This window comes from Zootoca vivipara, chromosome 11 (genome assembly GCF_965207765.1).
Source record: "Zootoca vivipara chromosome 11, rZooViv2.hap1.1, whole genome shotgun sequence".
Lineage (NCBI taxonomy): Eukaryota > Metazoa > Chordata > Lepidosauria > Squamata > Lacertidae > Zootoca > Zootoca vivipara.
Window position 1 is genome coordinate 37,061,064 of NC_142594.1, and position 17,163 is coordinate 37,078,226.

The window sequence follows — 17,163 nt, forward strand, 5'->3', positions numbered from 1 at the left end:
AAGATTCTTGCCAGGCTGAAGTGTGCTTTTGAACTCTGATAATGCCTCTTGTTTGCTTGGAGGATAGAGAGGTGTGTGAACCTGTGTGGAAACTAGCCTATTGTATAAAGGTAAAATTCAGATTCGTTGGACAGCCCACTTTTGGCTCTGGCTGCTATTGGCATGTGGCTGGCTCTCAGGAGGTCATCCAGAAGGGAATGTGGAGCTCAGCCTGGAAAATGTTCCCACCAACTGGTCTAGATAATTCAGCTGGCCAGCCATCACTACCAGGGTAGGAGGGCAGTGAAACAACAGTAATAGAGGCAGAGAAGGCGAGCTGGGTACTGGGAGACAGGTGGGTTAAGATTTGGCATGAGCTATGCAAAAGAGAAGAAAAGGGTATGAAGAAAGCAACCACGTTTCTAGCAAAAAGCAACAAACTCAAGAAGCAGGATAGAAATATAGCTTGGGAGCTGAGCAAAAACTGCAGTTCTGACATTAGCGATTTTCCTATAGTGTGGGGAGGGAGCGGCGGGGGGAGCAGGGAGAATCCTTTACTACGTAAGCCCCACAGCTGGTAGAAAGTCTTAGCGTTTCCCTGCACAAGCTGGTTACTCAGAGAGGCATTATAAAATGCCTTCCGACCTGTGACATGTGCTATCTTAACATTTCTCAATGAAAATTTCAAGCAGCAGGAGCAGCATGGGGACAGAGGAAAAGCCACCTCATTTCCCTTTGATGTTTATCTGCACTATGGGAGTTTAGGGATTAGCAACAGACTCCAAGAGGGTAGGAAGGATTTAAAGGTCAATTTAATTAGCCCACTCTAATCTCCAATATTTTATACTCTCGTTGGCATATTAATATCATTAAATTATAATTGCTCTTTTCACAAGACTAAAGATTATTTATGCAATATATTTAATCTACATACCGAGTATGTCAAATGTGATCCTAAAAGGGGAGTTAGACAAAAATGCAGTGGAGGAAATCTTTTTCTTCAGAGGTGAAGAAATGGATGGTAAAACTGGATATATATTTTTTAAGAAACTTTTTAGAAAGGTTAGGGTTAAGTAGAAATGACAGATACAAGTCAAACCAGTAATTATTTGTAATTTAAATACAGAATTATGTATCTGACAAGAGGTGAGATGCATCAGGGTAAAATCTGGGATAAAATTCTTGGTACTGTAGATGCTCTGATCTTACATTGCCATCTTTACAACAGCCGTTTTAAATAACTTCAGTGCACATCCTCCAAAGGGAATCTTAAAACAAGTTTTCCATAATGTAAGGGCTGCTACCTTTTTCTCTGAAAAATATGATTATCAAGGAAAACTACGAGCACAAAACATGAATCATAGAACTGTGGGTTTATCATCAGAAGGGAGACCACAGCTTGGTGTTCTCGGGAGCAGAGATGCTGACGGGCACTATCCCAGTCTACACAATGGATGGAAGATGTCATAGATGGCAAGGCATCAATGGGCATTTTGTAATAAAATTGTTAAAAGCCCACATAGTGCCTTTTCTAATCAAAGACACTAAGAGCCCAATGCACAACATCTCAGGAAGTTTGGTACTAAAATGAGAGGTCTCTACTCTCAAATAGAAAATCAACAACTCTGAAGAAATGACCTTGCATACACTGGTACCTCTGGTTAGGAACCTAATTCGTTCCGGAGGTCCATTCTCAACCAGAAACCGTTCTTAACCTGAGGTAGCACTTTAGCTAATGGGGCCTCCCGCTGCTGCCGTCGCGCGATTTCTATTCTCATCCTGAGGTAAAGTTCTTAACTCAAGATACTACTTCTGGGTTAACGGAGTCTGTAGCCCAAACTGTTTGTAACCCGAGGTACCCCTGTATTTGGAATATGAAAAGTGCTGGACATCATATGAGTATCTGATTTCACAAAGGTACCGTAGTATTAAGGTAGAGATCAGCAGTTTGTTCCATCTCTCTTACAAGTATGTGGGGGAGAAGGTGGCCATCTTAGATTTCTGCTCCCTGAACAAGTTCGCTGAGAGTGCAAAACTATTTCAAGTATATAAGTGAACTCTTGCTTTTGAGAGATAAAAATATGGTCCCTAGATTAAAATGATAGAACCCTCTTATACCATAAGAAACCTTTGCTGGTATCTTAATGGAGACAGGAAACTCACAATATGTTTTGTGAAGCTGCTGATTTTTTAAAAAACAAACAGATGTTTTGCTATTTCTTTGTGAGCAAACTGATTAAACCCAGTAAGCCTTTTGCCTGATAAAGGTCAAAGTCATCTGCTAATGACTGTCCTACTTTTATGGCAGTGGTCTGACAGCTATTGATTAGGTCTCTCACTGGAGTGAAGAACATTAACAAGCACATTCTAAAAATCAAGACCATTTAGCCCTCTCCCGTTATATAAACTTTTCAATAAACAAACATTTTGCAGCACCTTCAAAAACCATTCAGGAAGCAACCCTAAGCATGCTTACTTGTAAGAAACACCACTGAGACCAGAACGTCTTGATTTCAAGTGAGAGAGTGAGTTTGGGATATTTGTGAATTTGGGCTTAAACTATTTAGAGTAACTGGAGCCAGGTGCCCCTGTTCTTATACAGAGATTAAGCACAACAATTCACACCATTTGAGCTGCTGGTTAAGAAATAAGACACCAATTCATTTCTTTAAGTGCAGGAGGCAATTCCAAAATTTCAGTGCTTGCAAGCGTTCCATAAAATGGATTTCAGATCTGAGTGCAATAGCTACAACTTGCACGCAGTCCTAATTCTGAAAAGTTCATGTTACAAACACATTATGTCTAGCCTCTGGAACAATTTATCAAGGACATCTACTGTAGATTCCAAGCAAATACATTTGGGGAGAACAGTCGTTTTAATTACACCAACATGCCCTATTAAACAAACCAGGAAGTGTGCCATTTTACCCATGTTCATCTGCCACACTGCTCAGCAATAACAGCGATAATAGCCGAGAATGAATTCTGGTTGGCATTTGGCCATATTTTTCAAGTAATTGAAATTAGAGTTACTATAAATTTTGGGTGTAGAGAGAATCCATTCGCCACCAAAGCTCTGTCGTATGACCATCAGCCTTACATGTAGAAGAAGAAGATCACAGGTTTAAACTACACACTACACTTGATCTTAGCCCAAAGGTCAAGAAGTGATACACAGGTTTAAACACTTATCTTTGCATGGGGCTGAAAATGTCCCTTGTGGCTAAAACACTGGAGAGTCACTGCTAGTCAGGAGGACCACTAGTCTTCAAGTAGTGGATTGGGACCCACAAGTGGGTTATTGCCTGACTCCGAGGTGGGTTGCAATGCAAGAGGAGCGCCACACCATGCAAATATATGGTAAAAGATTGAGAAATGGGTCCCCAATTGCATGTTTGGGTTAGAACTGGGGCCTGAGTCTGAAAAGGTTGAAGGAAAGACTAGCCTAGATGGACCAATGGTCTGGCTTTCTATGGACCAGTCACAGAGTGGCCAATGCTGGACAAATAGCCTGGCTCTGGTTAAAAGAAGCTGCATATATCCTGGTTAGACAATCTTACTTCCCATCTCTGTAAACCATCTCTGCTGCCTTAACAAAAGCCATCTGTGCACATCATTGGGCTAGAAACAAATCCAGCTTCTCCCCCCACCTCAAAATATTTTAATATGTAGAAAAAGTTACCATTCAGTGCTTCAAAAAGGACAAATGGAGCAAATTGACTTGCATGCACCTTTGCAAGCACTCCCCTTTTTTAATATGCAATGCTACCATAGCCATACTATATTGTGTGTTAGAATGGCAGTGGTTATCAGAGCACTTCAGCTGACTGTGAAACAAAAGGAAGTGGTAATTTCAGAAGGGGGGGGGAGGTGCAAAGCAGAAGTTGCAAGCATGTGCTTGCATTTCCCTTCTGGCTGAATAACACATTTCTCAAGAAGAAAAGGCTCCTATTTAAGTTACAGCTGTTAAAATTTTAGCTTGATGTTTTCGGATGAAACATTATTTCCCCTATTGAGGAGAATGTTTCTCTGAATGTTACTTGGAAGCAGAAATTCCTAATACTGCAACCTGCAACAAAGGAGGGAAACAGCCATTACTTAATTAATTAATACAGTGGTACCTCGGGTTACAAACACTCCAGGTTAATCCGGAAGTAGTACCTCGGGTTAAGAACTTTACCCTCAGGATGAGAATAGAAATCGTGCGGCGTCAGCAGCGGGAGGCCCCATTAGCTAAAGTGGTACCTCAGGTTAAGAACGGTTTCAGGTTAAGAACGGACCTCCGGAACGAATTAAGTTCGTAACCAGAGGTACCACTGTATAAGCAATGCCAATTGCATAGAACCAGGAGGGGCTAGTAATGAACTACTGGTTGGAAACGGTGTAGGAACATCTTATTGCTTAGCTCTTAAGACAAAATGTACATAGATTATTTAAATACATGAGTCCAACCCCATCGGTCTAAGTCACTTGCAAGTTGCCTCTGGGGAAACTTTAGCTAGAAGGCACTTTTTGCAATACAGTACTTTAAATTAAAACACCAACCTCTTAGGCAACTGGAGAAACATCAAATATCAACCCCCTTTGTTATTTCAAGGATGACTCATCACTGATGGCAGACATGATGTTTAAGTTCCTTACCGTAATATCAGCAGTTGGTCAGTGTTAAAGCATTCAAGTAACCCAATGATCCCTCACTTATGCTCCCCAAAATCACCTGCTTTGCCACCGTGAGAAAAGACTCCCCAGCTACTGCCTTCTCTCATAATGTGTTGCTGAGTCTAGACACACTGCCTTTGGGAGTCATTTTCCAATACCTTGACAGGTTTTGTTGCTGATATATGCTTTGGAACTCTCCCAGGCAAAAGCTAACGAAATGGCCACTCTGTACCCCTTCTCCACACATTTGTATCCTGCCTCTCAGCCACAACGATTTCTCAATCTAATAGCATAAGACTTATCAGTAAAAAAAAACAACCACCTACAAGAAGCCAACAGATATGACACAGTAGCATAAACAGCAGTAAGGACCACACCCTGTTGAATGTTAGGGGGGGGGAAAGTGTTTTCCATGGTCTTCTAAAAATAAAGAGGGAGCCTGGCAGATGTTCCGAGGGAGGGAGGGAGGTTCCAGGGGCAAGACGTCAGAAGTGGCTCCGTCCTGCTTCTTGTTGCTGCCCCCCTTCACCCCAGAAAGTGGGCAACCTGAGCAGGTTCTCTGAAGATGACCTTGGCAATCAAGCAGATCCATATAGGAGCTTATTGGAAGATTCTTCATCGCACTTATAAAACATTAGTGTTTTGGTGGGGTTTTTTTTTTTAGCTTAACCTTGTAGTTTAAGCTATATTTTACTAGCTCTCGGTGTCTATCACTGCAGGTATTTGTACACGGACCATATTAAATAACAGAGGAAACAAATGGAAGGAAAGTTAAACAAACTGAAAAGTGTAAAAATATGCCAGCAAGGCAGAACGTTTCCACAATGAGGCAAGGAATCAATGCCAGCATTTGTTACCCACTTAGGATTTCAGAAGACTTCTGAGGAAGCCCACACTAAACAAGCTTGTGGAACACAACAAAAATTTCTGATGATATATGAACATAGTGTACCTACTTCCGACGATAAAACTGCCATTAGGGCTTTCCTTATATCTCTCGAATAAAGTTTTGCTAAGGCACAGAAACTGTAGATATTGCTCTTCAGGTCTTCATCCTCATTCCTCCATCAGCTGTTGCCTAGGGTTATCCCTCCTGCTGTGGGGCAAAGTCAGGCCTGCTGATCACCACAGGCATGGAAGGAAGATGAGCAAGAGGTCTGATGGAGGAATAGCAGCTGCAACACAATTTAAATGTACGAGTATCAAGTGTGGATCAGCCAGTCCCAACCACACGTAGTAACAGAACACGTTCATGAAATATGGGCACTTAATTACCATCAAATAATGATCCCAAATCAGGTCTTCGCCCTGGACTTTCCCCCTCCTGCTTGCAGCCTGTAAAGCTGGAAATCATCAATATTGTTTATCAAGGTAGAAAGCCTACCTGAAAATCCTGATCATCAATTGCAAACCTCTCTCGCAGATTACGAAAAACCATTGGACAATATTCTTTGAATTTGAAATGGCTTGGCATGTTTTCTCTGAAACAGAAGATTGGGGGGGGGGGACACGAACTTGCTAAGAATTTATAAAGATAAACCTGCAGAAGTAAGCTTTCTCTCCTACAAGACCAAGTACTTTCCAAAACAGCAACAGTTACTATAATACAGAACACTGTAAATTTACATCAAAATGCATTAAACAAAACTGTAACAAACCTCTGAACTGAACATCATATTTTGCTCAAGAACTGAATGTGTTATATTTTGCCCAAGAATTCCCCTAGAAGCTCCAAACTAGCTAGATAAAGTGAGGCCTGTATCATGTGCAATAAAAAAAAAAACAACCTAGCACAACGGTGCCAAACATTTGGTCCATCTAGCCTAATGTTGTCTACTTTGAGAAAAGCAATCCAAAGTCTCCAGAAATTGCCTTTTTTAGCCCATCTAATCCAGTGCCCTCCCAACTTCCATCAGCCCCAGCCAGCATGCCGAATAATCAGGGATCATGGAAGTTGTATTCCAGCAACATCAGGAAGGCTGATTTAAGAGGATATGCCAAAAAAAACTGAACTTGCATTGGCCGGGGGGGGGGGGATTCATAGATCAGTGGCAGAACACATGCTCTGCATACAAAAAAATTTTTTTTAAAAATGGTGCCACATTCAATCACTGGTATCTCCTGGTGGAGCTAGGGAAAACTCCTGCTTTCAGATCTAGAGAGCTGCTGTCAGTCAGTGCAGAACTAGAGAAGCTTAACGACATGGATAGCTCAGTTGGTTACTGCGTGATGCTGATAACGCCAAGGTTGCAAGTTCAATACCCGTAGTCTAAGTGATTAGGATGCTGTTTACTGCACTAACTCTTTTGGCAGCTTCTAGTACCGTTGCTTATAAGAGGAAAAATGAGGAGGATGCAGCTGCTAATGAATGCCTGCAAAATTAAAGTGCATTCTTCTGCTATTTGCGGGCACAAAAGGCCAGAGATATTTGCTGTTAGTATCTCAAAAACACCCATTCCAATCCAACCTCTGCAGGGAATTATGCAGGGCCAGCGGGTAAGCTCATATGGAAATCTAGAGTGTTATGATAGCTTTAAGCTCATCTAGCTAGACTTGCAAGCCTCTTTAATGAAACCAAGGTCCTAAGGTGCCAGTGCTTACCAGTGCCTCACCATGGTTGGTGACGGGCAAACTGCTTGAAGATTAATCCAGGCAAGCCTGCATTAGTAGCTGTTGGCAGGCCCTGATATGCAGGAAGGGAAAGGATTTCCACTGACAGCATCCGCTTCCCCTGGTTAAGCAGGTTCTCAGCCTGGGGGCAGAACCTGGATCCATCGGTGAGCCTGCAACTTCAGACAGAGCACCAACCTCATTTGCAGGACTCGGAAAGAGACATTCATGCCTTCATGCCTGGTGAGACAAGTCTAGTGTACTGCACTGTAATGTAATGTAATGGGGGCTGCTCTTCACAGAAGATGCAGTTCATCACCTGATGGCATTTCACCAGACACACATTATGCTACTGCTCCAGTTGCCCATTTACTTCCAGAAGAGACCTGTGCTAGCCTTGCCTTATAAAACTCTAGAGGCAAATGACCCTAACCCTCCTCTCCTCTTGAATCACCTTCCTTTAAGCAGGATGTGAAGGAGCAAGAAAGGATCTTTTCCTCCCTCATCCATTCTGTTGTCCTGATGCACTGCAGAGCATGTCAGGACTGAAAGTGCAATTATGTTCCTGACTTCGCTGTTGCCAAGGAGGCTGCAGTTCCCATGGGCCATCGCTTCAGTCCCGTCGGCCTCTGCAGCGTGTTAAGACGACAATATCTAGAGGGCACCGTGTTGGCTATCCCTGCATTAACAAATACCACTTTTTGACATGCAGATGTTCCAGTAAGTTTGTAGTCACAGTTCAACATATGATACTTAGAGAAAACTGTTTGCCATATGACCAAAAAAATAAAAACAAAAAAATGTAGTAGGTCTTATACTGTCTTAGTGACTGAATCACAGAATCCATATTATAAACCAAACTAAAAACAATGAATTGCTTCACTTACTTGTTGAAAAGGTGATTGTCCACTTTTATCTTTGAATATGCTTTGAAGTCATCAGGCATCAACATAACAGGGATCTGAACATGGCTTAGTTCATTGATCTATGTGAGGGGAGGAGATAATTTGAATTAGCAGATTCGTCGAGGCAAACCAATAGCAGAGCAGGATATAGCAAAATAGTTTCAGTGGTGGGACCAAGTCTATGAAGCTCCCTCCCAGCTGAGATTAGACAGGTAACCTCCTTGCTGAAGTGCAGGTGGGCGACTAAGGCTTGCAGCAGGCATTTTAAGGTAGTGTTGCATTAATTGTTTATTGTCTATGGATTGTTTTTATGCATGTAGCTTAGAATGCAAATAATTGAGCAGCATATTAATGCTTAAAATAAAATGGTAAGCCAGACGGCATTCCCAACCCAGGAGAGCCTTTATTCCAAAATCCATAGCAGTAGAACCAATTTTATAAGCAGGGGAATTTATGATTGTTGTGTTTAAAAACAGAATGAGGTACAGTGGTACCTCTACTTATGAATTTAATGCGTTCTGAACGCACATTCGTAAGTCGAAAAAAAATGTAAGTCGAATCCCATAGGAATGCATTGGGAGAAAAAATTCATAAGTCGAAGCAACGTTATCTAAAAATTTGTAAGTAGAAAAAAAATCCTATCTAAACCGCATCCAAGATGGCGGACGGAGTTCCGTTCGTAAGTAGAAACATTCGTAAGTAGACTTATTCGAAAGTAGAGGTACCACTGTACTGTTAACAACAGTTATTCCTGCAGCTCGGTAATTCCAAGATGCAATTTGGAGATCTAGCACTCCCCCCCCCAACTTAAAAATGATTTCCCTTTTCTGAATAAACTTTTTTCATATCGCTTTATGTCTGTTCAGCATACCTCCAACTTTTCCTCCTTACTACTAAAGTGACATTTTACATCACACACGCAACTGACATTCCCCCCCCCCCCCGCTCCCAGCAGACTCACTCGGTTACAGAAGGTATGAATGCCACAGAAGCTTGCCTAACTGCATACAGATAGCTTGGAACTGAACACAATGGAGACAGGCACAGCGAGGCAAGCTTTCAGAAGCCTTTGTTCTCAGGCCTTGCTCAAAACCACATCTTCAATTAAAGAGATGGTCAACAGAAACTGAAGAAGAATCTATTGTTTCAAGGTCTTCGGTGCCTGGCTTTGAAGACTGGGAGGAGCCAGACAAAGCTGAACCATTCTGTGCCGTAGTGAGAAGGATGGTTTTGTCTTATCCGGTGAAGTGCAATTTGCATGAAAAACAAGGGTTACTGTGTACTATGTTGCTACAAATCAGAAAGAGTACTGTACTTTGATAAAGGATGGGAGCCTCCTATATCCTAAGGAAATGGTCTTGAATATGATAAAGGTAAATTTTGGTATGTTAGGGAAGAATGATTCGTTCAGAGGCAAAGCTAATGTTTTGTGTGCTGAAAGCTCCAGGTTCCCATCCCAGGATTTTTAATTAAAAGGATCTCAAGGTAGCAGGACTGAGAAATACCTTTGCAAATGGCCCAACTCTGCCTTAGACAACTTCATTTGTGCAAAAGCCCTGGCCAGACTAACCAACCTGGTAAACATTTTCAGGTCTCCATTGCCCACAAGAACCACAGCAGCATCTGAGGATGATACACCAGAAAAGGGTGAATGTAGTCTGCATGTGTGATAAATTAAGAACTGTAACATACCATAATAACTATTAGTGTACAAAGTAAGTTCTATGAACTGTATTCAAAAATTTACAGTTCACATGCTTTGGGATCCCTTTTAGAATCCAAGCTATCTGAAGTGTGCCAAAATGCTAAATCTGTGTTCTTACTTCAATCTAAAATCTTTTGAGGCATCCAGATGCAACCACTCTCCAGCTGTTCGAGGATCTAATTTGGGCATACTGTCTGGAAAGTTTTTCCATGTTTAGATAACATATGTCCAGATGTTAAGTAAACCCTATTTTGTAAAATTCAGAACATAGCTTCTAGGATGAGAAGACTGTAACATTTATTGTTGCCCTGAGCCCTTTGTATTAAGCAAATGCACACTGAGCAAGGGAAATCTTATTTCTACTTCAAAGTCAGAGCAGGCCTAGCAGTTCGTGCAAGACATCTAACAGATCTATAATAGCTATAGTTAATCTGACTGTCCTTTGTAGGGAAGTGTAACTCCTCATTTTTAAAACAAGCAAATTACAGTCTGGTTCCAAGAAGAGTGCATGTGTACATGCGCGCGCGCACTCACACACACATTGTCTTTGCTTTTCAATACAAGGGGTTGGGAGCATTTTCCAGCCCAAGGGTTGAATTCATGCACAAGCAATAGTTGGGTGTGTGTCACATGACAGTGGTGGGTGCCCCCAGAGGCAAGTTGGCAAGGCCAGAGGCAAAAGTGAGGACAGCAACAGATGCAACTCATAACTTTGTACAGTAGGCTACATTCAGTAGACATTACAAGCCAGAGGTTTCCACACACCTCTACCACCAGTCTCTCCCATCCACCATCTAATGGGTTGGCCATTGCTACAGTATATTCCTGCGTATAAGACTCCAGGAAAATATTCTCAAAAGTCGGGGGTTGTCTTACACGCTGGGTCACATTTCTTATACGGCGAGTACAGTATATCCCAAACTCTATATTTTAACTGGAAAAGTTGGGGGTTGTCTTATACGCCCAGTTGTCTTATACGCAGGAATATATGGTACATCTTGTGGTCAGCAATTCTATTTCCATATGGCTTAGGCCCAGGCTATCTGAAAGACCATATTCTCCCTTATGAGCCTACCACAGGGTCTGAGATCTTTGGGTGAGGACCTTCTCTCAGTCCCGTCACCCTTGTAGGCACATTTAGTAGGGCCTTCGCAGTGTCTACTCCCAGACTTTGGAATTCTCTTAATGGAGAGGCTAGTCTGGCTCCCTTCTTGTTGTCCTTTTGGGGAATTGACTCCTTTTAAGGAAAGGGCTTTTAATAGTACTGTGCAATTGTTGTTTTTACTGCCTGCATTTCAACAGATTTGTTTTTAGGTTGTTTTAATTCTATTATACAGTGGTGCCTCGCTAGACGAAATTAATTCGTTCCACGGGTCTTTTCTTATAGCGAAATATTCGTCTAGCGAATCCCATAGGAATGCACTGGGTTTTTTTCGACTTTTTTTTTGCCCATAGGAACGCATTAATTGAATTTCAATGCATTCCTATGGGAAACCGCGATTCACTAGATGAATTTTTCGTAAAACGCATTCATCTAGCGAGGCAAGCTCCGCTCGAAAAATCCTTTCGTTAAGCGGAAATTTCGTTAAGCAGGGCATTCGTTAAGCGAGGCACCACTGTAGTTTAATTACTTTTTAACTATTATCTTTTATACGCTCTTAGCTATCTGTGTTTCAACCCCATATACAATTGTCAATGTAGGGTGTAACTCTAAAATACAAAATATAAACTGACATAAGTGACAGTTCAGGTGATGATTTGTGAAGATGATCAAAACCTTGGAAGTGAATTCTGCTGAGTTTCACTGGACAATTCAAACCACGGCGAAGTGTGAGCAAGCAAGAGTGAAACATGATTGGGGCAAAAATCACAGCTGCTTCGTTACTGCTGCCGTCGCCATGCGGCCAGGAGATAAGTCATGGTTTGGCTTTAGTGTCCAGACCTTGACCCTGTGGTATCTCACTCCAGACAAACCACAAGTTTACTTGTGGGGGTTCATCTTAACCATGGTTAACACTGAATCATCCAAACGCCTCTTCCTGGAGGATACGGAGAATGGAAGTATACAAGTTCAAGGCTTGCTGTGGCTTACTCCTGCTTGTAAATGTCGTTCCAAATTAGCAGTTAGCCTGTGGCTCTCTGAATGCCGTTGGGACACCAGCTTCCTGTGGCCCAGCAGAGTCAGTGGGCCAGGGTAATAGGAATTATAGTCTAACACCATCTAGAGGGCCACAGGTTAGCCATCTTTGGGTGTATATTAACAAAGCTGTGTTAATATGGCTAGAGAGAGTTACAAGACTGGAAGCAATCCAGTGCAGTGTCTATCCAAGACCCGCCCCCCCCCAACCCCCATGTTCAGAAATGTCTTTGTGGACTAGAATGCTGGGAGGGGGGCAGGTGAAGAGGAGGAAAAGAAAGGAAGCAGCCTCTGGTGATGGAGCTTAGGGAAAACCATGGTTTATAGCTTCCCACAGTGGCAGTCACCCTGCCTGGAACCAACTTCCCACCTGGGTCCACCCCTCACTGTTTGCAGGAGAAGAAAGCAGCACAGATCTGTGTTGTGTATATTGTATTTCATAAGGTACCCTGAGGATTTTTTTTTAAGTTGCAAGACAGAGTGAAAATAACCTAAATAGCCATTACAATGGTTTTGTACTAGACCTAATTAGAAATTGTTGTCAAGCACACAGCGGTTGGCGTTGAACCACAGATTCCATCGCTTGCCGAGAACACAGAGAGAAGCTATTATGACTATAGGACTTCCCCCAGTTCTATGGATAACAACCTTAGTTTATAACAAGATATTGCTCAAGTAACCACTGCTGCCACCATTCCCATGGATAGAAGGCTTTTCAAAAATTCCCTGTATGTACTGTATATTAGTATCCCACTTTTTAAGTCATTCAAGTCATTCCAAATTAGTAAACTAAGGCTTCATCACTGACCAAATGTGCTTTTAACCAAGAGTTTCAACATGCAAAACTTCTAAAGCATCTAGTAAACATTTCCTGCTTTGATGTTTATTAATCCTCCAGGGATCACATTAGCAGTTCCACTGGGGTTCTGCCATAGCATGCAAGAGCAAAAACACAAAAGTTGTTTATTTAAGTGCTCTTAGAAACTAAGAGGTTACATGGTGTCCCATCTCCAACCACGAATGTCAACATCCTTTTAAACCTTTCATTCTTTCTAGCTAGGAGACCAAGAAGATTTTTACTCACCAACAAATTGAAGAAAGTATACTATGAATAAGGACTAGTAACTAAACAATGTATTCTTCACTAGAAGCTCAAGATAAGAAAAAAAGAGCTGCAATCCATGTATTATGCTCAAGCCGCCACAAGAAGCAAATGGAACAGATGGTGTCTGTGCCATGGGGAATGTAATGGAGACTACAATCCTCAAACCACTTATTTCAGAAACAACCCAACATATACAGTGCAACTAATCTGAATTAAGTGCCTTGCGGATGGCAGCTGCAATATTATTGGCTTTTCTTCTTCTTCTCCTTTAACAGAAATGGGAGAGAGACAAAGAGCAGCAGAAACAAAATCTGCAAAGAGAACATGCACAGAAGTTAACAAAATTGTTTTTCTGGATTGGTATTTGATCTTCTTGTCAGCTAAATAAACACAATGCTGAGTCTGAAGTATGATGCAGTTAGGCCAAAGTAATAATGAATCCTCTTTGACCTACATGACATGTCTAATTTGAGTATCAGGTCACTCTGCACCACTGACAAGACAAGCCTTTGTCAAACAGCTGTTAAGATCAAAGAACTAGGCTATTACTACTCAGAGTTCATGGAACTGATCCAAATACCATCTGAAGTATATATATCTAGAAGAAGCAACTTTTGAAGTTTGAACTACTCATATTTAAGAAGCTTGTTTTACTTCCAATACATTTGTTTTGTTCCTACTTCACTGACCACAGGAAGCAGGTCACTCCAAGTCCACTGTAGACATGGGATATGAATCCTGGTCTTCCAGAACAAAGAAATGACTATGCATTCCAGGTACCATATTTTATGTAGAATAGTATTATGTAATCAGTGGCCCAACAATTTGCTAATTATAAACAGTCATTGTTGCCAGTCTTGGCAAAAAGAGGAGAGGGAATCAGGAAATCCCACCAAACCAGCAAAACATGTGTCTAGAAGTTCAGCCTTAATATATATATTCTTTCCAGACTTATCTATTACTAGATCTTGCTAATAGTGCTCATACTAGCTAACAAAGGTCTACAGTTTTAAGTTGACCAGGTCAAAGATTGGAGTGAACAGATCCAACTGATGTCCCTTAAGGTTCAGGTGACCTCAGTAGCACAGAGTGCCTTCTACCAGCTTTGGCTGGTGTCCCAGCAGCACCCCAACTGGACAGTTGTGAGCACAGATCAGTCCAGAAAGATTTCTGGTGGGTAGACAGAACAATCCCTGAAGACCTATATATAGCAGGAATGGCATCCGTGTGTGCACTGCTCTGATTGCTAGCACTGTGACTGTATTCCAGCCATCCAGTCACTCATAGTTGTTGAAGACAGCTGGTTAATAACGGCACACACAACATCATTTTTTGTCAATGAACAAATGTGTAGTTGTGTGCAACTAGGCTTTAATAATCCATGTAGCTGTAGCACTGCAGAACTCATTGAAGAAGACTGCAAAGTAAACATGCCAACTCCAGTTCTTAGGGTTATATAAAAAGGATGGCAATCAATACACATCCTTTTGGCAAGAACCAGACAGACAAAAATCAAATTCTCCAACACAAGCTAGAACGAGAAGAACACCAAAAGTGAAACATGTAGTATCCAACTGAGCAAGGAGAATGTTGTCATCTCCGTAACAGTGCACAAAGGAAACTGCTTAATTTTATCTTCCTCTTTAAAATAAGCATTGGAAAGCCTGCCATCTCTAGACCATTAAAATACAAAGGGATACTTGCAGAACTCCACTTTTAAGTACATCACCTAACTTAGCATTCAGATTGAAAAAGTGAAGGTGATTCTCAAAACTATGATTTCAGAAACTCAGTGTGGCGGAGTGGCTCAACAGTCTTTATATATGTTTGACCCCTGAAGCACACTTGAATTAAATGCTAGCAATAGCAAATGCTGACAGCTGTGAACTAATGAGCCAAGCATGATCAAACCTCTCCAAGAACCTACACCTCAGAAAACAAGACAGATAGAATGGCATAATAGGGTTATCAGGCAAGCATAAATCGAGTACAGGTAGTTTGCTGGCAATTATGTTGCTTGGAGAGGCCGTTTAGAACCCTAAAAATGGGTTAGGAGGCAGAACAATGACTAATACTGTAATGGAATTTGAACTGAAACCAAATCTTTGCATATGCTTAGGATTTGTAGCAACAATTGCAACAAACATCCATGTGTTTAGGAAAACATATACAGAACACACAGAATAAGTAAAGAAATTATACCAAACTTGGATCAATAAAAATAAGAGCTTCCCCCCCCCTCCCCTCACAAAATAGATGAAAGCACCAATAGCAGTATGCTTTCCTCTGTAAGCTCTCATCAAATGACTCAGTGCTTCAGATCTTAAACTTGTTGTTGTATACTGAAGCACAAAGCAAAGCCAAATGAAAATGAGTTTATATTCAGTAGGTTTCTCAGTGCTGTTCAGCTCTAACTGCTAGTAAAGACAACTTCAATCATCATGCATTTTCTATCACTTCCACATAAGTAAAGGTAAAATGTAAAGGACCCCTGAACAGTTAAGTCCAGTCAAAGGTGACTATGTGGTGCAGCGCTCATCTTATTTTTCAGACTGAGGGAGCCAGCGTTCATCCACAGACAGCTTTTCCATGTCATGTGGCCAGCATGGCTAAACCCCTTCTGGCGCAATGGAACACCGTGACAGAAACCAGAGCGCACGGAAACACCGTTTTACCTTCCTGCCGCAGCCGTACCTATCTACTCACAATGGTATGCTTTCAAACTTCTAGGTTGGCAGAAGCTGGGACAGAGCAACAGGAGCTCACCCCATCACACGGATTTGAACCACTGACCTTTGGACTGGCAAGCCAAAGAGGCTCAGTGGTTTAGACCACAGCGCAACCTGCGTCCCCCCACCACTTCAACATAATATAAAGAATGCATGCAAGTTGGGAATTAATCCCAAGTTTTTTAAAAAATAAATCACGAAGAGCAGCGTTTCATCTATTCATCTACCCAAGTTCATACATCTGTTTAACATAGATTAAATGTTTAACGGACCAACTTTGACATAGGTATGTTTAGGTCTTTCTTTCAGCCAGAACTCACTGGAATTCAGGTCCGGTCCCTCTCAGGTGGGTGCCATTGGCATTATACAAAAACAAGGGAGGCATTGATGGTGAGTTCCAGCACCTCTTTTTCTAGGAAAATAGTACTGGGTGTTTCATATCAAACCAGCAAATGGAGACTTTTTCATATAAGAGACTTGGGCTTGCTACTGAATTTGTTTTTCCTGAATAAAAAGGAACACTCAAGTTCTCATTTATAGATATCCATTTCAAGTGCTTCTCAGCACCTTATAGCAGGTGGCAGCTGTCCCGTTATCCCTCCCTGACCATTGGGCCTTCCTGGCTATGGCCAACTGTGGAGCTGGGGTCCAGCAACACCTGGAAGACCACAGGTTTTTAATTCCTTCAAGATAAATTACTTGCCTCTGTGGACTAAAACCTAGAAGCTCCTGAGTTTCTTCCATTACGGTATGCCGAAATGCAAAGAGACCTGCCACATGCAGGTGATATTTAACAAGTGAAAACACTCACCACTGAAAAAACAGAGCAACAATAAGAGGAAGCAATGGTTAAGTGAAGGGACTTGCTTGGGCTGCTCTCACAACTTGGTATTACATTTTTCCTCTTGCAGAACCACTACCACCAGATCCATACTTTTCATATTAATGGGAGGTATTACCAAAAAATACATTCTACAGCGCATTAGAGAATGCAGCCAAAAGACAGATTTCCTGGGCTAATAGCACACACCAACTATAGCTAATGATAGCTAAGGCATGTGTACATATGGCATTTTACATACTAATGCATCTACTTCAATCATGTGCTACAAATCAGCAGCATTAGCTATTAAGACAGCCATTTTTATTTCAGATTCCTACTGCTTTACTACTTAGCTACTCTGGGAATATAAATTTATGCCGAAGTTGTAGAATATAAGGGATGGAAAATAAGCTTGATTCTTCAACCTGTAAGATCCTATCTCCGTTAATAGTTTTGAAGTTAAGAACCTATTTTGTTGAATTGTATCCTGGCTCTAGCTTTACATATGAAC

General features: G+C 41.6%; 1 protein-coding gene across 3 annotated transcripts in view; it reads right to left on the reverse strand.

The window, feature by feature from the left end:
* PIP4K2A (phosphatidylinositol-5-phosphate 4-kinase type 2 alpha) overlaps positions 1 to 17,163 on the reverse strand; it is a 165,774-nt gene that overhangs the window by 36,396 nt on the left and 112,215 nt on the right. For all 3 annotated transcript variants that reach the window (XM_088654175.1, XM_035129618.3, XM_035129613.3), the window contains 2 exons: positions 8,136 to 8,233; positions 6,023 to 6,119 (listed from right to left, as the gene is read on the reverse strand). In XM_088654175.1, coding sequence (XP_088510301.1) covers positions 6,023 to 6,119; positions 8,136 to 8,200 — 162 coding nt within the window. In that variant the 5' untranslated portion in view covers positions 8,201 to 8,233. The remainder of the gene's footprint in view (positions 1 to 6,022; positions 6,120 to 8,135; positions 8,234 to 17,163) is intronic.